Below are 23,042 nucleotides of genomic sequence, written 5' to 3'. Positions count from 1 at the left end.
TCAATATTTCTTCTATAATTCCTAAAAATTTATAAAACAGACACAAATGAGACAATCAAAGACATGTACGTAGAATATATCTATAGCTAGAATAGCTTAGAGTTAAATGAGAAATATTCATCCTGAAATATATGAATGTTGTAGATGTTGGTAGACCTACCTTGGCAAAGTTTTGAGTTCTTCTGTAACTCTCTGACAAACACTGGTGATGTTAATGGTGTATTTTTCTCAGTAAGCAAACATTTTCAGATGATCTTCATCTCTTGTCCTTACCAAGGGCAAACAAGTGAGATTTTATTTGTGATTCTTCTTTAATATGGGTTCTGTTCCTCTGTTATTAGCCCCTGAGTCTGTAAGGAAGGGATGTGAGACTTATGGTGACTGGTCCATCCACACTTTCACCTGCAGTGAGGATGAAAGCTAATGAAGAGGATGAAGTGAGGTGAGGAGCTCCAGCAGAGGTACAGCTCTAATTCCTTCTGTTCTAATTGACCCAGTTCTTTCTCTGAGAAACCTTCAGGCCAAGATGTAAAATAATGAGAAGAGTACGAGCATTTTTTCCAAGTCTTTTTTTAAAGAATTTGTATGGGTAATTTACTTAATTAAACAGTTGTAAAAGTTTGTCCTAAGAGCAGAATTATTCAACATGCCAGTCCCATATTCAACTTTTTAAAAATTAACTATGCAAAGAACAACAATTAATTGGTATATATAGCGTTAGCATTTAAATATTAAAAGGTCTGTAAAAGCACAAGAAAATGTATAAGAGGAATGTAAAACTGTGAAACATTTTTTTGCGGCATATACAATTTATTTCTGTTTTTGACATTTTCTTCTGCTTTTTACATAATGATGGAGTCTTTGACATCTTTGGGTAGGGGTGTAAAGTATTCTTATAAGAAGTCAAAATCTTACAAATAAAAATAGATATCATCTTGACCCGATCTGATAAAGTTTCAGCACACGCTTGCTTACTGGTGAAAAGAAATATAATTCACAAGCACAAAATTAACATCTGCATGTATGTAATACGGTGCATCCCTGAATTGTTCTTATCAAATGATTCATTAGTGTGACTGTGATATAGACTGTGATATAGGTACATGTAAGAATATCAATGTCTTCTGCATGTCATGTCTGGCTATGTTCACACTTAACTCTGATTCACTTCTCTGGGCTCATTTTTTACTATATTCACATCACCACCACAGGTTCCACATTTTTAACTCTGTAAAATTATTAGACATTTTTATGATAAAATATGCAGCTGAAACACACTGTAGCCAACGTACATTTCAGACTGGTGCCAACTGATTTATTTTATTTTTTGCTAATTTACCCATAATACAGTATGTGCCTATCATCTGTATCTGTCATTGAGCATATTTGCCTAACTCTCTTTCTATGATTTTTAGATCACCCAAACATGAAATTTCTATCATCATTCACTCACCCTCTTGTTGACTTCCTTTTATTTTTCATGATGCTTTTTTCAATTCAATGAAAGGGGATGAGGACAAGAAGCAGTCAAGCTTCCCAAATAGATAAAACAGAACCATAAAAGTACCATACAAATCTTAATGAACCGTGTTTGAATTTCTTGGAATGTGAATGATATTAAAGATTTATGATTTATTTATGATGCTGTCTGTGAAAAACAACTTGTTTTTTGGCACAATACCACATGGCTTCAGAAGACTTTGGAAGATGATTTGTATGATGCTTTATTGTCATCTTTGGAGCTTCATTGCTCCTCACTACCATTCACTTATGTAATACGGAAAATGAAAAAAAAAAATGGCTAAATCTCTGTTTTTGTGTTCCATGGCAGGAAGAAACTCGTACAGGTTTGGAAAGACATGAGCTTGAATAAATGATGACAGAATTTCCATTTTTGGCTGAACTAATCCTTTAAAATGATAAATCACTTTGAATTAGAAGATCCTCCAGTGAAACCTCCTAAAGGGACATTGTTGAGGTTCAAAGCAACTATGCAAACACTTGCTAGTGGTTTTGTTCCACAAAGATCAGTTTGCCCATGTCATTAAAAGAGGGGAAAGCATCAGTTCACAGCAATATTTTGGCCATTTTCCAGTTCTTGACCCAAGCACCAAAATAAAGTCTAGATTCAGAAGTTGCATTTGGCAGCTGTATCTCTATAAGAGAAACTGGACAGGGTTCAAATCCCCTGTGCTCTTTTCATCCGTCTCAAAAAGTTTCGCTTCTCCTCAAGCAGTTCCTGGATGCGCTTATTCCGTGTTTTCTCACGCAGAAACACACGTCCTCTCCTGGGGATGATGTTATTCACAGGAAACTCATTGTCCAATGGGATTATTCGATACGGTATATCAATAGCGTTGCTCTCACTCACTTCTTCCACTTTATTTGGCCGTCCGCTTGTCTTCTCTGTGCCAGATGTTGTTGTACTGGACAGTGGTGTACTGGAAGTTGTATATACAGAAGTTGGTACCAGGGGAGCAGGTTCTTCAGTGGTTGTTAGCACCTCTGATATAGATGTCACTGGGATGCTGACATCCATATTGACTGAGGTTGTCAATTCCCTTTCATTCACACCATTCACTGTTGTTGACTGCAATATCGCACTGCTGTCTACATCTGGTGCACCACTACTCCCATCAAACTCTTTAAACTGGACAGTGGTGCCATTATTCAGATCACTGAAAATTACTGGGAAAACAGTGCTAACAGGTAATTCGGTGCTGTTTGCCACATCATCTGCAGGTGCAGATGTGATCCTTGTTGCTGCAGAAACAGTGCTAACAGGTAATTCTGTGCTGTTTGCCACATCTGCAAGTGCAGATGTGATCCTTGTTGCTGCAGAAACAGTGCTAACAGGTAATTCTGTGCTGTTTGCCACATCTGCTAGTGCAGATTTGATCCTTGTTGCTGCAGAAACAGTGCTAACAGGTAATTCGGTCACGTCCGCAGGTGCAGATGTGACCCTTGTAGCTGCAGAAACAGTGCTAACAGGTAATTCGGTCACGTCATTTCCAGGTGCAGATGTGATTCTTGTTGCTGCAGAAACAGTGCTAACAGGTAATTCGGTGCTGTTTGCCACATTTGCAAGTGCAGATGTGATCCTTGTTGCTGCAGAAACAGTGCTAACAGGTAATTCGGTCACGTCCGCAGGTGCAGATGTGATCCTACTTGGTGTAGTAATGGCAAAGGATGTGCTCTGTTCTGGAGTAGCGGGCTTATAGATAGGAGTTGTAGTATATGGATAAAAGGGCGACATTGCTAAAATGGTATATAACCAAGGTGTGCTCACAGATGTGGCACTTTTCCCTTCTGTGGTCGGCAAAAAGTCTGCTGTGGAGGTCCACACGGTGGTGGACTCTGTGCGTGTGGGACTTTGAGTTGTGGTGGATCGTCCGTTGGTGGTGATTTTCGTTTTGGATGGTGGCTTACTTGTGGTCACCGTGGTCTTTGTGATATTGCCAACCTTGCAGGACTTGCAGCACATGCGCTGGAAGCCCGGCAGAGAGCAATACTGCTGCAGCACCTCCATGCGACAGAATGCAGAACGGTCACCATGACAACGTTCTGCAACACAAGAGAGGCACCTAATAAGACATATGTATGTACATTGAAATCAAATATATGATTTAACATCACCGCAACAAGCTAAATACATTTGTTTACGTGATCAAAACTAAATTTAAAGGTCAGATCAAGTAGAAAAAGCTTCTTAAGGTAACAATCACATTACATAATTTTTTACAATCTATGATGAGGAGTTTAATGAGGATATGTGCAGCTAACTAGAAACGTGTCTTCTAAGCTTTTCATGCTTTTCACAAGTTTGAGTAAGAAATAAGCAGAAATGAAAAAAAAATAAAAATAAAGAGAAGCATTAGTTGAAGCAAAGGAAGAAACAGAGTTATGAACTGACCATTAAGCAAGTCTGCAAAGACAGGCATATAGATGCATACTAGAGGACTAAACATGTTAGGATGAGTTGGTTAACATGCCGTTTTCTTTTAATAATAATAATAATTAATAATAATAATCTTCCTTGTGAATGTGGTTATTTATGGACTATAAATTTGGTTATTTGTGTCCTTCTGAATATGGATTATATTTATTTATATAATCTTTAGCTAAAACATTTTGCAAGATCCTCCAAAAATTGGTGATTGTCAAAGGGATTTTCAGTGGCTAACAGCTGAGAGTAGGATATATATCTGCATATATCAATATGATGCAGATATATACAAAAAAATCAAAAACAAATTAATGACAGCTTAGGAGACCTTCACAAAATTGCAAAAACAACTGTTTTACACAACTTTAACAGAAAATTTGTTCAAATTTAAAACAAATTGTTCATTGCACAACAAAAACCCATTATTAAGTGAATACATGGCAAATATCAGTGTTTTTGCTTTACCCTGATTCACAGGGTAAATAAGGATTACAGTAATCCTTATTATTGTAGCACAACTGAAACAATAATAAAACAGCTCTGCAAAATAACCTGCAATTCTACCACAGATGGTGAAAGAGAAATAGACAGAAAGCAGAGCGACAACACAGGCAGGAAAAAGCCATTCGATTTTTTTTTCTCTCCATTTTTATAACACTTTTTTTATTCCTACTTTTGCAGTTGATCATGACAGAAACTGAAACTATGAAATGCACTCCTCCCACACCCATTTAAACATACAGATAGAGTTGTCTTCTTCAGAAAAATAAATAATCAACTGTATTGAAAGGTACAAGTTCACAGTAACTTTGGTTAAACACTTCATTACTTTGAGAACAATTGATCCATTGGTAATTCAGATGAACAGGTAAATAAATAAATAGGTCATTGGTTAAATAAAATACAGGATTTCCATGATTATGTAAAAACTGGCATGGCACATACAAGTGTCATATATTAAACATTTACAAAACATTAATAAAGTTTCCCTGATAAATCAAAGTGCATATAGACGCAGTGCACGTAAGTCCATCTGAATGTTCCCCAGACATTTTTCCCCACAACAGCCAGCCAAGACGCAGTTAGGCCAGTGAAGTAACATGACAGTTACTCATAGTATATAATATTAGCATTTTTTTCTTATAAGTAAGGAGATAACAGTCATAAATGTTATTAAATACAGTAAACACCAATGTTTATTTACAGTATCTCACTGCAAGGTCTGGCTTTTCCTAGTGTTTTCTCCACGGCTTTGAGCATGAAAATTCGGATAGCTCGCTACATAGTCACAACAGAAATGTGTTTCACAATACAATGACACGTCTGAAGTGATAAAGAGATGCAGAGTGTAGGTTTCCACTAAAACGCTCTCTGTATCCAATGAGTTAGCCACTGTTTTCGGATGTGTGATGATTGGTTGATCAGTTGGCTCTATTTCAGGTTTTGTTTGAAGCTGCCTCTGGTTTCTGTGCACTAAGCCATCACTCTCACAGATAAATGCCGATACATTCAAACGTAGTGTAAGGCATTGTTCTTACGCTCTATGTACCAACCCCCCAACCCCCCCCCCGAAAAGAGTGCGCTCGGATGTGGATGAAAGTTCATGAGGTATATTTATGTGTCGTCTTTTGTATGGCCACTGGTAACTGTCGTTAAAAATGCATGCTGGCAGACACGTGTCGGAAACCCTCGCACATACGAAGGCATGACGAAAACGCATGTCACTCATCACCACGTGGAGATATTTAATGTGCATGAATCTCTCTCGTTCAGGATGAATCCGATAAAATGAAACCACTTCTCTTGAAAATAAATAAATAAATAAAATGGAGAGGCAACTGGCTGAGCGAGTCCTGCATAATATAGGTCTTCCCCTTCCCCCGAAACACTTAACTTCTATTATTAAATAGCTATAGTTCTGTATTTATGTAAAATCAATAAAAAAATACACATAACAGTCAAGAATTAAAGCGATCAGTAGCAGTCAACATGTTAGGCTAATAAGCTACAGCTTATTCATGGTAAAACAAATTATTCATATTCATATTATTGGCACCCATATAGATTTATATTCATATATAAATACAAATATATTTATATGTTTGTTTAAAGTCTGCAAGCACAAATAAGCTGCATTTATTGAATTTGTTAACAGTCGAAGAGAGGATGGAGGATGAGGTGGTTATGGCATTCGAACGTGTGTAATAAAGCGACCCTGTTTAGCAAGTTCCACCTCATGTTCACCATCGGCCACCAACACGTACGATGGCGGTTCAACAGTACGTCCCATGTTAACATCTTAACGTGTTTGTTTTTGTTCCAACAGTTTTCCAGAATGAACTAGGATGTGGAATGAGCACTTAGCAAAGATTTCCTCATTGTGACAAGTTCACATTCACAATAAAGCTTAGGTTTTTTTTTCTTTTTTTTATCTTTTAGCCACTTTTCATGTTTATTTTTTTCCCCTTCACACCTGCAGCTCAGGCGGCGCCTCTGTAAAACGGCGTCCGCCTTGAGAGCGTGAGCCATATGGAAACAGCTTGCAGAGGGCAGTGATTCAAACAAACGCGTCGCCCCTGCGGAAAGCTCAGCGCAATCATTAGCTCCTCAAGCTGCCCGTCCAATCACAAAGCCCCTCCTTTAACGAACATCCCCCGAATTTTTTACATGTTTTGTTTTGTCAACAATTTCTTACTGGCCAGCGTTCACAACACAGAGCTCCACAAAGGAGAGGGAGAGAGAGAGATAGAGCGAGAGACAGAGAGAGAGAGAAACAGAGAAACCTCCCCCTATCGGAACGCCCCATAAAAGAGGACCACCACCCAGGAAAAAGAAGCGTGCAAGCCTCGGAAGAGGGAGGCAGTCAGGGGAGTTTGCCTTGTAAAGCCAGGCAGAGAGACAGAGGGAAGGTCCAGCTGAGAGAGGTGAGACAGCGCAGCGCCACAACGTGGCTGGAGAGAGACGCTTTACTTGACATCCTCTGCACGGGGTATTTGGGGTCGTGACGCGACAACCACTGTATCAGGAAGTTGCCGTGCTTGTTGAAGTCGGAAGCGCTCCCTGTCGCATGTGGGAGAGGGATTGGGAAGGAGAAAGCCCAGGAGACAAAGAGAATGCGAGAGAAAGAAAGAAAAATCAACTATATTAGTGTGTTCATTCGTGTTAAGAATTAGTCTGTTATTTCTGCAAAAACTAGTAGGCTACAGATAATTCAACTTTCATTAATAACATTAATAAGCATGCTGGACAGATCATTAGTATGTGTACATTCAAATAATCCCAATTCACCATACTTCATATATGAATACTTGGCTTCATATATTTTGGTCTTCATCAACATGAAATGAAAATCGATATCACGACTTCTGATTAGCGCTTGGAAGATGACATATAAAGATGGCATAGAAAGCTAGCATTGCATATTATTGTTTATTATTTATTAATCTAGTTAATGTTAGAAAGTTCTAGTTCATTGTTGGGGTCAGGGTGAGGGTGTTTTTTTTAAGAATTGAATACCTTTATTCAGCAAAATGCATTAAATTGATAAAAACTGGCAGTTAAGACATTTATGATGCTACAAAAAATAGCCTACTGAATAAATATTAAGCAGCACAACTGTTGTCAACAACCCTCATCAAACAAGAAATGTTTCATGAGCACCAAATCAGCATATTGGAATGATTTCTGAAGAATCATGTGACACTGAAGACTGAAGTAATGGCTGCTGAAAATTCAGCACTGCATCACATGAATAAATTACATTTAAATTTCAATATATTCAAATAGAAAATGTATTTTTAATTGTAATAAAACAATATTACTGTTTTTATTGTACTTTTGATCAATTAAATGCAGCTTGGGTGAGCTTCTTTCAAAAACATTTAAAAATCTTATATCTAATACATGATGTAAAATATTGTTCAATCATGTTAGATAATGTACACATCCTTATTTTAAAGTGTAACCAGTTATATACACCCTTATCTTAGAGAGATCCATTATGCATTACTTTTAACCCTTTCCCACCAACCATCTGACTCCATTTTGGTATGTTACGGCCACTTTTAACAATCCAACCAATTCTCAATGGCTCTCAAGTCCTGCCCTATATTTTTTCTACTCTAATATCTTGCTACAACCAGAAATATATCAATTAAAAATAGGCTGCAAACAGCACTTCATGTTGACTTACAATTTTGAATGTACTGATCTGTTAGACATTTCGGGTTGTTATTTTCGACTTAAAGAAAGTTTCTGAAAATGGGAGCACATAATCAAATACGCACTTGGGCAGGGATCCATTCTGCAGGGTCTCAATGCAGCAGGTTTGGAGTCCAGACAGAGTCCAATGGTGTTGTCACGGGTATGACAAAGCACCTGCCTCTCCTGCGTACCATTACCACATGTCACTGAGCACTACAACAGCACACACACACAAACAAATATTCATTATTTTCATGTTAAAGAATATCAAACTAATCCCGCGCTCAGACCTGTACTGTCATAGAGGCAAGATTGTTTTAAGGCAGGACTTAGCAAATGATCAGTCATGGTAGAAACTTGGCTGTCTCTTAAACTACTCTCAAATAAATGATTGTGGTTACAGTGAACTACCTCCTCCACAGGTCTTGGAACAGGGTGTCCATCTTTTCACCACCCAGGAATATGGCACCGCATTATCAGGGACCATGTTATTCTCATTGGTACCATCACACAGTCTGTCATTGTCAGTGATGTATTTGATCGACACCTTCACCTTGGCTGATCCATGCATTCGGATCTAGTAAACAATTACACAATTAAAGACAACCAATTAAGACAAGTTGTGTATTCACTGATGTTTGTGTGTGTGTGGATTCCTACGGGAGATTACCATAACAACCACGTCGCTTTTCAAGGGTCCGCTGGTTTGAATGGTGTCCTTGTTGTTTTTATTTTCATACTCCCATTCCAGACCTTTTTCAATAACTGAGCGTGTCTCTGGGTAGTCTCCATGGGCGTTGAGAAAGAAATCACCTGACGCTTTATTCCTGACAGCTATTTGGCAAAAAAAAAAAAAAAAAGAGAGAGAGAGCTGCAATCAAACAAACAGGAAATGATCTGATGAATCAAAACTACAGGAAATGATCAGGCTTTACCTAAAATGTGAGTAGTCCCATTAAGTTCCTGGATGAAGAGATGTCTCGCCCCTCTGGGAACTTCCAGCACTTTAATGACACCTACACCAAAACATTTGCAAATCTCTATTACTTTACTTCAATACTTTAATAAACATAAAAATGTGATTAAAGAAACAAAGCTTTTCGGAAATTTCTAATACTATTAAACATGAACTGTCTATATGTGTTATTTTATTAAATTGTAGACCTTGTTTTGTTTTTGTTATATGGAGAGCTTGGATAATCAGGCCAGTATTAGACTAGTAACTACAAATCTTGCTTTTGTTATAAATGTGTTTTTAAACATTTTAAAAATGTAAACATTGAAACAGATATGACATAACAAAGCTTTGTTTACTGAAATCACATGACTCATGGCAGTTTGATACAAGCTTCACAAAGCAGTGTTTCGAAAGCATCCATCACTACTTTTCAGTATTAAATTAATAGTATTTGAAACCAACATTTGCTTCATGTAATTTTTTCACTGAGTTGCACTGTGTTATGGGATTTTCTTTGCAAAGAATTTGTCTGAAAGAAGGTATCTTATGAGGCTTATAATTATGCCTATGTTTGGAAGAGCCATTGTGTCTGGACTGGGCCTGTGATGCCTTAAAATGCTGCCTCCATTAGGTTTTGGAACAGAGCCAACATGTGTGCAGCGGAAATGTACCTTTCTTCTCTACAAAGGTGAAGTTAAACTTGTGAGTCTTGCACTTGGTTCCATCTCCCCCGCAGACGCCACACTTATCTTCCTGTAGAGCTGATCCAACCACATTATCACAGCCCACTTTCTGAAGGGAGAGAGACATCATGAGCAACAGGCCACTAAACACAAACCTTTACAAACGGTACACACAGCTATTCACCTCACAGTCTCCGGCCACACACACACTGTAGGGATCTTTGTAGGAACAGCGTGTTCCAGGTTCCACCGGAGTCTGCATGTTGACTACAGCTCGCGTTTCTTTGGATTGACAGTACAGTTTGCAGCGTTGCTTAGCTATGGAAAACAAGACAAGAGAGATCCCTGAGTGATGGACTGAGATCAAATGCACATTTATAAGGATTTAAATGATCTTGAATTCAAAGAAAAATATACAAACTGTAATTCTAAGAAAAAAATTAAGTAAAATAAAAGAAATGTTGATCATATACCATTTAAATTTCCAAAAATATTCCACATCTAATACCGTACATCTTTGTCCAACAGAGGATAGTTAGATAACATTATTCCATGGTTTATACAAAAAAAGGTCTCTTGATAGTCTTTACATGGTCTATAAAAGCATTGTACATTATATCATCCCAAACAGTTTCCCAGCTAATACAAAAACTGGACGCTTCTGTTCCAGAAGTACATTCTAATAAGTCCAGTTCAATTTTTCATAAAGACCAAAATTATCTACGAACACTGTGATGCCTGTTGAATGTCCCAGTTATTTAAAAGCATTTAATTTCATTCTGTGTGGAAAAAGTACAAGCAAAACAAGTACTTTATTCCACAGCAAAAAAGCAAACCCACACAAATCAAATCGAGACCAACAGAGTACATTTGTCCAGAGAGTAAAATGTAAAAAACATCATGTAAAAATGATTATCTCATCTGATCAAAGGTATCCAAGCCCATTTTGTGAACCACAAACATTATTTTCTGAAATATTCTGCAGTTCAGTCGTAATTGACATGACAGTAAAAAAAAAAGGCTCAAAAAGGTTCTTTATATGAGAATTACTTTGGATGTGCCTGTGTTGATCGTAAGGCTAAGGCAGATGTCCACAGTGCTAATAACTGGAGGGATTTTATGTTCTAAGTGATGTCATGAATAGTGTAGATGTACATGTGGAAAAAAGAGGGGGGTTTGAATGAAATCATATTTTCATGTGTACCCACTCTGTAAGTGAAAACAGCTGTGCGGAGAGATGGATTACATCAGTCTGGTTACAGGCCTGGCTGACAAACTGAGCTAGATTGTGCAGGACAGGAGTGGGAAACAATCTAAAGTAAGCTTTAAATAAAATGTAAATAATTTAAATCAGTGGTTTTCAAACCGGTCCTGCAAGCACCCCTAGCACCTCACATTTTGTATGTCTCCCTATATCTCACACACCCATTTCAGGTCTTGCAGTCTCTACTAATGAGCTGATGAGTTGAATCAGGTGTGATAGATAAGGGAGACACAGAAAATGTGCAGTGCTGGGGGTGCTCGCAGGACCGGTTTGAAAACCACTGATTTAAATAATAGAATTAAAATATATATTTAAAACTCAAACTGCATTATATTCATTTAAATAAACTTTACAAATAAAAATATTTAAGATCTTATTTAAAAATTATTTACATTATAAAAAAAACATTTAATCTAGACCAGGGGTGGGCAAACTTGGCCCTTCCAGGTCACTTTCCTTCAGAGTTTAGCTCCAACTCTAATCAAACACACCTGAACCAGCTAATCATTGTCTTCAAGACTACTAGAAAGCTACAGGCAGGTGAGTTTTATCAGGGTTGGACCAAATCTCTGCAGGAAAGTGGCCTGGAAGGGCCAAGTTTGCCCATCACTGATCTAGACCAACTGTTTTCAAGGTGTCTTTTTTGCAGAGGAAAAGCTGTTTTCAACTTTGTGTGGTCATGAAATCTGCCGTATTACTTACGGTCGGGGTGTTCATAAGGCAGCCAGTGGTGCCAGGTATTCTGGTACTCAAACTTGTTGTCCATCATGCTACATTGCTCGGCTCTGTAGTCGTGGTACGGGTCCTCACACTCATGCGTATTACAAATCTGGAACTGATAACTTGGGCCGGAGCAAATACGTCCACCGTTAGCTGGACTGGAGGAGGTTAACGGAAGGAAAAAAATGAGCTATATATGAAAAAATTAGACAGACCAACAGATAGATAGATACACACCGCGGATTGTCACACGCTCGTGTGCGAAACTGTAGTCCCCTTCCACAGGGGTGAGAGCAGGCGCCAAACTCACTCCACATCCCCCAGCTTCCTTCCCGCTTTATGATGTCTGGAGTCAACTGCATACAGTGGCCTTTAAAACAGTGCTGAGAGAGGAAGAGAGCAACACATAAACACAGAGGAAGCAAGTGAGTCTCAGGATGGATCTGTATGAAAGGCTGAGTGGTACCTTCCCATCACCGCATTTAGTGCCATCGATGGGCGGACCTTTTTTGGTCTTGCAGAAAAAGGGGTTGTCTGGGTGAGCACACCAAAGCTGCTTACAGGGGTCAAAGGGGCGATACTGAGAAACAGAGGAACAGAGAGAAGAAAAATAATTCTCAAACTCACACAATGAATGAGAGAAATCTGACGACAAGACACAGCTGGTCAGGGTAGGATCAAACTGAAGGACATCTGATTAGGTAAATCTAGTAAACTGTTCATTACAAAGACAAAATTATGTACAATCACCACTATTAAAACAGCCCTGTAAATTTCTAATAATTGAAAAAAAAGTTACTTAATATAATATAAAATATAATATTATAACAGTTGTTCAGGCATGATGAAACAGTATGATACATTTTCATTCATGGGCCGGTTACATTTATGTAACAAAGCAATCTCATGCAGGCAAATCAAAGCAATGACGAAAACTCTTTAAGTTATGAGACAGCCTGTGACCAACAGCACAGTTAGACAACAGAATGCTGGCCAGTGATGGGATATGGCCTCAATTAAGGTCAAACGTTAAGCAAAATCTCTCTTTGTTTTCCTTCCTCTGAGAGGCGTAGTAGACAAGACCAGAATCTCTGGCTGTGGTACTAATGATGACACTACATTTAGCAAGATCCTAAACCCAACAAGCGTTTTAAACACATCAAGGCACCAAGTGCAAAATAATGGCTCACAGTTTTCAGCAGTAGCCAGCTGGCTGCTACTGTTGTCTCAGTTTGAATATTGTTTGGAGTTTGCCAAGCTAAATAGCGAAAAGATTGCTAGGCCAAAAGCTAGACGATTATTTAGCACCTGTAGAGATTTTTAGATGCTTCTGAGAACTGTACGGTTAAACTTGTTCAAGTCAGCAATCTATTCATTGATATATTTTTTTCTAATTAATGTAGAAAACTCTCTGAAAAGTCACCAGACTGCAATGACCTGGTTAACTTGACATTAAAAGAATGTTTAAAAGAGGTCTGAGATCTACTTCAGTTCGAAAAACAGAACAAAAACAGAGTTTACACTAGTAGCAGGCATTCCACAGGGTTTAGAAGCAGAAATGTTCTTGCTAAAGCACTTATATCAATTCTTCCATACAAAAATGTGCTACTTAAGCTGCAAAGGTGTCTAAATCAACCGTTAAGCAGTGGGACTACTGTTCTAGGTGGATGAACCTCCAGTTGTGCATTATCCTAATACAATTCCTATGTGTGGAATTTGCTCTTTCGTTGAGTATTCATGTGCATGTATATGTGCATTTCTGTACACACATTTTTTTTTTTTTTTTAGAAACTGAAGTACGAGCCAAAATTATTTAAATTCTTAAGTTTGTATTGAACTCAAACACTCCTTTTAATTCTTGTGAAAGCCAATTATTTCAGAAACAACTGTGGGTTTAGTAGCCTACTGCATATGTGTCTGCAAAATGACAATGAGCTGAACACCAACCAATAACATGTAATGATTAACAATAAGACCATCTGAATTGAATCAAGTTCAAACGAAAGAGGCCACGTTGCGACTGAGGAGAACGCCTTACCTGGGCTCCTGATGGCCCCACCTTTTGCAGCTAAGGGAATGGTTTAACAAGACAGTGAAGTACAGTCCAAGCAGTGCTGTTCAGCTGGAATCTCATTTTGTGAGCAGAAATTATTCTTCAAATCATTTTTATCCAGTTTATCAAGGGATATCAAACTCATGACATCTGGTTTTGATTAACTGATCAATTTTATTCCCAAAAGTGAATTACAAACAGTATAATTATAGCCACGCATTTTCTTTCCAATAGACGAGTGACTTCATTTTGAAATTTGGTGTTCATCAAATGTTTTTTTTTTTTTTTAATTGTCAATCTGGAATTTATTTTATATCAACATCTATATAAAATAAAACCAGGTGATGTGCTGTGGAGTAGTTTTAAAACCTGGGGCAGGATTCACAAAATAAAATTGTAAGATTCCTTAAGATGAATTCCATGAAGTTTGTAAGAATACTTGGTTACACTTTATTTTAAGGTGTCCTTGTTACAGTGTAATTATATACAGAATTTAAGTACTGAGTAATATTATTTAACTACATGTACTTACTATATGGTTAGGGTTAGCATTAGGGTTTGGCTTAGGGTTTGTTGCATGTAATAATGCATAATTTATTGCTATTATAATAGTAAGTACATGTAACATGCGTAACAAGGACAACAAGTGTTACTGAATACTCCTAAGTGCAATTGAAAGATTCTTAAGAAGTTTGCAAATATATTCTTAAAAACATCTTTTTTTCTTAAGAAGAAAATTACAGTCTTTATCTGAATACTTGACTGAAGACTCACTTCAAGGATTGCCTTCTTGCGCTTCCTTCAGATTACTCTAATAATCATGAGTGCGAACACTCGGCTTCACGTTTTTAATGCGCCATGTTTTTGAACAGTTACTTTTAAAGAGAATGTCTCAAGCTGCAGCAATCCGTTTCATTCATTTTTGTGCTGTTTTTGTGTTCTCTTCTGAGTGAATGCTTCCAGTATGTTTGTCCGCTCTGCTACATTAAACGCGTCCTGTGTATGGGTTTTTCTACTCGTTCTACTCATTTCTACTCATTTTTGTAGAATTGTTTACATTATCAGTCATCACTGATCACTTCAGAAAACTTGTGCACACCCTTATTATTAGCCCTACTATGTACTGTATAATATGTAGCTAGCGTTGTTGTGGCTAGTCTAATGTAGCTAGTCTTGTAGCTATTCTTATTACTAGTCCTACTATGTAAATTATGTAGCTAGTGTTGTAATGCCTAAATATATCAAATAATTTGAAATACCCCAATAAATTCATTAAATCATTCTAACTATTTGGAATTTAAGACAAGTCTGAGGCTATCCTAACTTTAAGTTATTTATGATGATTTTTAAGAAAATTCTTTTGAGTTCTTGAAAGTTTTGTCTTAAGAACAATCTTAAGAAATAAGATAGCGTTCTTAAGAAGAATTTTTGAGAATGCAAAATATTCGTAACTTTTTTCTTAAGTTAAAAAATTTAATGAAAATGGCAGTTAAGAAGACATTTTTTTCTTTAGAATGTTTTATGTATCCGGCCCCTTGTTCATCTCTTGTTCACTAAAAGATTTGTTTACCCAAAAATGAAAATGGTTTCATTATTCACTCACCCTCATGTTAGCCCACCCCGTATGACTTTTTTTTCTGTGGAACACACAGAATGTTTTAATTGCTTTTAAACTTGCAAAATTATGAAAAAAATATTTGAAAAGATCTGACTCAAAAGAAGAATTTGTTAATGAATTTATGCTGCTTCTCTGAAGAACATGCCAAAAAGAGCTAGAGCGGTGAATGGTAACTGTATAACTTACATTACTTCAGAAGACTTGGAATAAAGTGCATGAGTCATAGGGACCACTTTAAATGGTGCTTTTGTCTCCTTTATAAAGCTTGAAAGCTCCTTCTTTTGTGCTCCACAGAAGAAAGAAAGTCATACGGGTTTGAACCAACATGAGCACGAGTAAAATAGTGACAGACTGAACATTTTTGGTGCACTATTCTGTTCCATTAAGCCTTTTCCCTTTGGCATGTACAGATATCAAAACTCAGTCACTTAACACAAAATACTGTGTTCCATTCATAATGCATTATTGGCATGTATAACACACATCATACTGGGTCACAGCAACCTACGGTGAACCCAATGACCACAAATGGTGATTGTTATGGCAAGCTGATGGTTGTCAAGGAAGAATGCTTGTAGAATTATACATGCTCGTAGTGATTTTACAATCTCATAATAATAATGCATTACTTGAATGAAAAAGCCTGTGCAGCAGTGAATTCAAGACTCACCGCTGTGCACATCATGTATCCGGCCCCGAAGTCAAAGCGACACTGTTCGTGCATGGAGTAATGCAGCCCGGGCGGGTGTGGAAGCTCCTCCCATTTGTGCTCGAACGGGTCGTCACGGAGACAATCATACGAACTTCAGAGGCAGAATGAGATGGTAAATAATCCACAGTCGTACTAGTCAAGATTGTCTGTGTATGTCTGTCTAGCACTCACTGCAGGTAGCGGCCCAGTTCCTGTTGACTGCAGCGGGACCAGTGGAAGCGGTGGAAAGCCGCCTGCACCAGTGGAGCCATGATGCTCCCCATCTGCACCTCATCTCCACAACGATTCCCCTGCCCATCATGCTCCATTCCCAACCTATAACGCGCACGCATATATACAATTTACTTTTTTGAGAACAACTTGCCCCTTATTTTGGTATTTTTAGACTTATGTGGAATTATGAGAATTTAAGAGTTTTGAATAAATTGCTTGTGTGAATAATTCAATGATTCAATCATATAGTCTGTCACTTGTTCTGTTCCTGAATGAATTTGTTTTTGAACAAATCTATTGAGAAAATTACTCAACGATTCACTCATAGTGGCTGCGTCCAAAATCGCATAATCTCTAAGAAGGTACTTTCTGATGCACACTTCAAAATCTTGCCAAAAGTAGTACGTCATCTGAGTACTATGTTATCAATACTGTGAATCTGAACATACTACTCTTTTTACATACTGCTTTGCACCTACAGTAGGAAGTATGCAATTTCAGATGCAGCCAGTCACTTGTTTACTCAATGAATCCATGATGAATAAATTGGTTGCAAACTATTTAAAATGATTCACTGATTAATTTATAACAAGACAATCACTTATCGCCACCTACTGACATTTCAATGTAACATGCAGAAAGAGTACACTGTAAAATCCACACCACTAATACACTAATTAGCGACACAAACAGTGGAAAGTCAGCTGTTCGAATGATGCTCAACCAATCAGATTCAAGGAACATAACTCAAGGACCTGAACGAACTGCTGTATAAATGAAAATATATTAGGTATCTTTTGACATACTGTAGCAGATACTCACACGTGGCCGGTTTCATGCGCCACGACAAAAGCTGATGAGAAACCGTCCTCATGGTTGAGAGTGCAGCTCCGTACAGGATGACACATGCCTGTGACAGGAGCATAACCTAGCAAAACATAAGAACAGCTGACCGAGTTTGTCCTCCTCACATCTTCATCACATGTTATTTCTAACACTTATCTTCCACTGGTCTGAGGCCTGAAGTCAAGGTCATTTCAAGATCATTGTGGCATGTCCTTACAGATACATATTTTTCAAACTGAACGCATGTGTTCATGTTTGAAAGATCATCTGCTTTTGTTAGCATGTTTCAATCTCTGGAGGTTGATGATTACCTGTGTTAGTGTGCATGTGTGTTGATTTTACCCTGCATCCCTGTGGGTCCAAACTCTTGACGAGTGAGAAAGATGGCGTGATCATGGTATTCTTTATCAGTGGTGTCCTTCCTCTGCTGTTCGAAAGCCCAGCGACACACATTCTCCAGACTCTGAGAAGGATTACCCAGCTCAATGAGGCTCGTGGACTGAAAGCATACATGAGAAGGATGTTACACTCAAAGTTACATTTGGTCAAGGTGTGAATCAATTACAAAAATTCTAAATTAAGTTATGGGTTCAGTACAACTAATAATGGAATAGTTTACCATTTAACATTTTATCAATTTCTGAAAGAATCTATTATAAAATGTTTTTCTTTTACTTTTGTTTTATTACTTCAGAAGACCTGGAATACAGCACATGGATTGAATGGATGACTTTTATGATGCTTTGGAAACTTTTTTGGAGCTTGAAATCATGGGGGGAAAAAACAACTAGAATTCCAAAGCATTTTATTAGTTTTAAGAATTTCATAAGGGTTTGAACTGACATGAGGGTGATTAACTTTTCAAAGTACTGATGATTGTTACTGCCAGACCAATGTAAGTATGCATACTACCTTTCAAAAGTTTGGGGTCGGCAAGATTTTTTTATGTTTCTTAAAGAAATCTCTTATGCTCACTGAGGCTCCAATTAATTTCAGCAAACTTACTATCAATAGTTCTTCTCATTATCAGTGTTGTTTAAACTGTGATTTGTTTTCTAGGATTCTCTGATTAATAGAAAGGTTTAAAGAACAGCATTTATTTTAAGTAGAAATCTTTTGTAGCATCATTAGTTGTAACAGTGTCACTTTTGATCAATTTAATGTGAATAAAACCATTAATTTATTTAAAATACTGACTTCAAACTTTTGAATGGCAGTGTATAACCACAAGACTTAAAATTACACGAGTTAAAATGAGAGGTAAATTGCAGTACTGTATACTAACATTGTCTTTTTAGTTATATCAAACATCTTGACCATTTAATGCTAGTAAAGCTGTTAAATTTAATATGATGTACCCTTAGACATCCATTATTAGTACATTACTGAACACTGAACAATTGTTGTTTGTTTTAATATTGAGGGATGACTCGAAACTTTTTTCTGTAGTCAAATCACAGATGTTGAACCTAGACCATTCCTTTAATCAGAAGACAGACTCCTAAACAATTACATCAACACAAACTTCAAAAGCTCGGCACTATTGTTAATCAATCAGCTAGTATCATCTAGTATCATTAACGTCCTTTGATGTTGAAAGTACTGAACAATCCAATCAAAATAAGTTGTATAGTGAAACTGAACACGTTGATATGAAATGTTTATATAATAACAACAACAGAAAAAAAAGTTTACATTGTTAACAACGGCAGCCGTGACGCTGTTATTATTGCTACATTTCACGCCCGTGTGAACACAGACGTAAACATTGCACCGCTTTTCTTCCATAATCTGTGCAGTGTGGTAAATGTGTGCAAAGAAACATCCAGACAGGAATGCGTGGCTGTGCTTTGATGACGTGGCCACGAGAGCCATGGAAGTAGGAGATCCTTTCCAGATGAGTGTCCTGAAACTGCCTCTCTTTCCCTGTGCCTCACTCTTGTGCATTTTATGCATCAAGGTCATGAACTCTGAGAACTACGCTGCAATGTCTTCACCAACCAGTAGAGGGAGGCTTCACCATTCCAATGCATAGCTGTGCACCATGGGAAGAAAGAGGGTGGTGGGAAATAACTCAACTCAGCATCACTCTCAGAACAAGTGCATCTAGCGCTTTATTCTCTCATTACACTTCATTTATTTGTGACTGAGGATTTTTACGCCGTAGGTTTGTGCACAGACAGCAGACTAATGTAAACTAGTTACTAAACACATGATTTATCTTCACTTATCTTGATTCCATCACTGAGATGTTTGTTGATAATGTCACAAAGGGTGTCTTCTCAGAATTCTGTACACAAGAGACTTCCTCTTGTTAACGTAATACATGACAGACGTGAAAGCGTGCTCATTAAAAGAACGTCTCGGCATCTTTATCTTCTCTGTGATTCACCGAAGATGCACACATGCACACACGCTCTGTGGATTGATGCTGGGTGTGTCATGTCAGGGTCTCTTTATCTTTTCGGTGCTAGGTGAGGGGAAGAGCGGAACAGATGTGCGGAAGAGACTGTGATGTTGGAACCTTGTTGGAGGTGTGCGGGGTCACTCGGTTGATCGTGCGTGCCGCTGCCGGCAGCAACGGTTGCCACAGTAATTGGGAATGATGGACAACCTGCTGGCAAGACGGGTGAGGCTGCATGCTGATTGGGGCTGAGGCGGCAGGGGAGAGGAGTGGGTGTGGAACAACCAGGCATTTGTGTAAGAGCAAGAAAAAGAGGGAGGGAGAGGTGGAGAGAAAAAGATACAGATGGAGAAAGATGTATATCTGTGGCAGTGCTTTTGAAATAGGTGGGTGATCTAGAGTGATCTAGAGTGAGTGTGAATAAGAAAAAAACATGGAAAGGTTTTCACACTGAATGAGGGGTGAGGTTGAGATAAGGGTTAACAAAATTGTGATGAATTTACTAAAATGGAACAACTGCATCAATGTGCCTCTATTTAATTGGAAGTATCTCTAAGTACTACATGCGGATGATGGTTTTAACATCCCAGGACATTTCCCACCTTAACCATACAGCGTTTGAGTTATGGAAGCCATGAATCGAGTTCTGTGTGTGTGTGTGTTTTGTTTTAATTAAATAATCCGTTTGTATGAACTAGCTTTATTAGCTATTAGTACATTTACATTTAAAGCACTGTGGGTATTTAGTCATTGCTGACCTGATAATCCTGTAAGAATGTGTTTATTATAAAAATTATGCATATTCAGTCAGACACATTCTGGAATTGTACTTCCTAGGATTGTGTGCTCATTATTTTGTTTTAAAACAAATTTCTGAATAATTTTTAAAAATAGAGTATGGTCCATTGCATAAAAAAGCTGGGTGGAAAGACCAATGTGCCAATATGAAGGTAGATCATTTGTTATTGAGTAAGACATAAACTATAATGGAAAATAAAAAGGACATGTGACTTTGCCTCAAGTCATGTGACTGAATAACTCACTCGCAGAAGAAAACATGTTTGCGTCAACCCCCTGGCAGTGACAGTTTTGTTCTCTTGAACACAAAGAATGGAAATGCTGGTGTATTCATGAATGTTTTGTCATGAATGTTTTGTTTCTGATTTTTAATTAAATATTTAACTTGGACGGAAACCAGGGTTATAATAGTTAACTAAAACTTTTTTTTTTTTTTTATATATTTTTGTTAATTTGAATAAAGCTGAAATAAAATAAAAAATAAATATTATATGAAAACAGATAATAGGGATGCATTCAATTGCTTTTATTTTGTGTCTAGAGCATGTCGTCTATGCCAGACTCTACCACTGGGAAGTGGCCAGCCTGCCATATGATTTCAGCATGGTTTTTGCCGTTTAAAATCATTGTATATTTACTTTTTATCTAAATATGGTTTCGACAGCCAGCCCACAGGTCAACCGAGCCACTGGGAATGTCCCGGTACTCCCTATGGCCACTGCATCCCTGAATGGAGTTAAACAACATTTTAAGCCACAGCGAGAGGCAGACGAAGCGTGACCAGCAACAGACGGAAGGAAAAAGACAGAATGGAAAGGAAACCAAAGGTTGTACGAGCACAGGGACAGAGATGAAGAGAGAACTGACAGATAAACAGAGAGAGAGAGACCTGTGTGCCAACCGCCTGATGAGTTCATGTGGGACAGTTTGCATTTTAAGAACTCAATCCTAGAAAGACCAGGCCAGAGGGACAATCACCACAAATCAGCGCAGGAAACGCCATCTGCCTGACCCGCCGTGGACCTCTGTCTCTCCATCTCACCTGAAACCGCACGTAATCACCATGTAACCCCACACACTAGCTGTCACAGAGGAAAAAGCACCATTTATCATAATGGCTGGGGGTGGTATAATGTCTCAGTAAGAAGAGCCAAATTTGAGGGCACCATAGCGTTGTGAGCTATTCCTCCCGCTGGGTGAACTGACATTTGTGGTAATGGTAAGCTCCATCGCAGAGATAGAAAGGTGATGGATTGTCATGTTTAAGTGGCTTAAAAATATCTTCCTCATGGGTTACGCATCCAGATAGCACTCCTGGAGAAAAGATCCTTTCTTCCTGAACCTGATACTGATTGAATAAATGGAGTAGGTGTTAACTTCACTATTGATTAAGAGTTTTTTTTCTAGACATCATATTATTCAGATGATCCCAGAGGAAAATTGCTCTTTCAAAGCTCACTTTAGTTTGTCTCTAGATTTTCTCATTTAAAGGTGAAGTGTGTAATTTCTGAGCCACTAGTGGCACTAAATCAGGCCATCGGTTGAGTAAATGTTGCTGTGCCAGGTAGCTCAAACAAACAATGTTGAAAGATCTGATTAATTGAAAGGCTTAAAGGGTTAGTTCACCCAAAAAAGAAAATTAGCCCATGTTTTACTCACGCTCAAGGTTATCCTAGGTGTATACGACTTTCTTCTTTCAGATGAATCCAATCAGAGTTATATTAAAAATTGTCCTTGCTCTTCCAAGCTTTATAATGGCAGTGGGTGGGTGTTGTTTTTTAAACAGTACAAAAGAAGTCCAATAATGTGCATCCATCCATAATAAAACGTGCCTCACACGGCTCCAGGGGGTGAATAAAGGCCTCCTGTAGCGTATCGATGAGTTTTTGAAAGAAAAATATCCATATTTAAAACATTATAAACACTTTTCTCTCACTTCCTCTAACTGTTGTACGTGCAAGCCGTTCCGGGCGGATGACGTAGGACGTATGCATTGTGCACCCGCCTGTGAGATATGCTAGTCTCGTGAGTTTGTTTACAGGAGCAAAGGAAGCAAAGTTTCCTTACTTTAGCAAAGTAATCGAAATCCTCTGACATTTTTCTTTACAAATCCTCGTTTTATGCTTCTAATTCATGACCGGCGTTTAGTTTTACTCTCTCTCCAACGAACTTCCGCGTTCGTCACTAATCACCGGCGCGTGCGCTACGCCTACGTCCTACGACATCCGGAATGGCTAGAAAGAAAAGTGTGAACAGAGCCGTGTGAGGCACGTTTTATTATGGATAGATGCTCTTTATTTGTCTTCTTTTGGACTGTTGAAAAACACTCGCCCACTGCCATTATAGAGCTTGGAAGAGCAATGACAATTTTTAATGTAACTCAAGATTGGATTCGTCTGAAAGAAGAAAGTCATATACACATAGGATGCCATAGGAAAAATGACTCAATGACCCACTCAGAAATTATTGATTGAATTGCTTACAAATTGCCTCACGTGATTCATGTGAATGATTTAATAATCCAGTCATAAGTAGAGTCTTAACAAATCGGTTAAGGAAATAATTCACTGACTTGACAGTCACTTCTTGAATGAATCTGTGTTGTGAACTAATAGTTTGAATGA

General features: G+C 38.0%; 1 protein-coding gene across 1 annotated transcript in view; it reads right to left on the bottom strand.

The window, feature by feature from the left end:
- Positions 1-1,900: 1,900 nt before the first annotated feature.
- LOC107756425 (A disintegrin and metalloproteinase with thrombospondin motifs 2-like) overlaps positions 1,901-23,042 on the bottom strand; it is a 123,920-nt gene continuing 102,778 nt past the window's right edge. Inside the window, exons 6-22 of the mRNA XM_016573524.1 lie at positions 17,559-17,715; positions 17,193-17,298; positions 16,329-16,472; positions 16,116-16,248; positions 13,813-13,842; positions 12,241-12,354; positions 12,012-12,157; positions 11,757-11,932; positions 9,975-10,108; positions 9,779-9,899; positions 9,085-9,165; positions 8,820-8,983; positions 8,558-8,726; positions 8,440-8,444; positions 8,233-8,362; positions 6,917-7,006; positions 1,901-3,564 (exon numbers count right to left, since the gene is read on the bottom strand). Of these exons, the coding sequence (XP_016429010.1) occupies positions 2,180-3,564; positions 6,917-7,006; positions 8,233-8,362; positions 8,440-8,444; positions 8,558-8,726; positions 8,820-8,983; positions 9,085-9,165; positions 9,779-9,899; positions 9,975-10,108; positions 11,757-11,932; positions 12,012-12,157; positions 12,241-12,354; positions 13,813-13,842; positions 16,116-16,248; positions 16,329-16,472; positions 17,193-17,298; positions 17,559-17,715 (3,285 nt within the window). The 3' untranslated portion in view covers positions 1,901-2,179. The remainder of the gene's footprint in view (positions 3,565-6,916; positions 7,007-8,232; positions 8,363-8,439; positions 8,445-8,557; positions 8,727-8,819; positions 8,984-9,084; positions 9,166-9,778; positions 9,900-9,974; positions 10,109-11,756; positions 11,933-12,011; positions 12,158-12,240; positions 12,355-13,812; positions 13,843-16,115; positions 16,249-16,328; positions 16,473-17,192; positions 17,299-17,558; positions 17,716-23,042) is intronic.

The sequence above is a fragment of the Sinocyclocheilus rhinocerous genome, unplaced genomic scaffold, assembly GCF_001515625.1.
Source record: "Sinocyclocheilus rhinocerous isolate Xijiao unplaced genomic scaffold, SAMN03320098_v1.1 scaffold111, whole genome shotgun sequence".
Classification (NCBI taxonomy): domain Eukaryota; kingdom Metazoa; phylum Chordata; class Actinopteri; order Cypriniformes; family Cyprinidae; genus Sinocyclocheilus; species Sinocyclocheilus rhinocerous.
The sequence above is the reverse complement of the archived record's forward strand: the minus strand, read 5'-3'. Positions and strand labels throughout refer to the sequence as shown.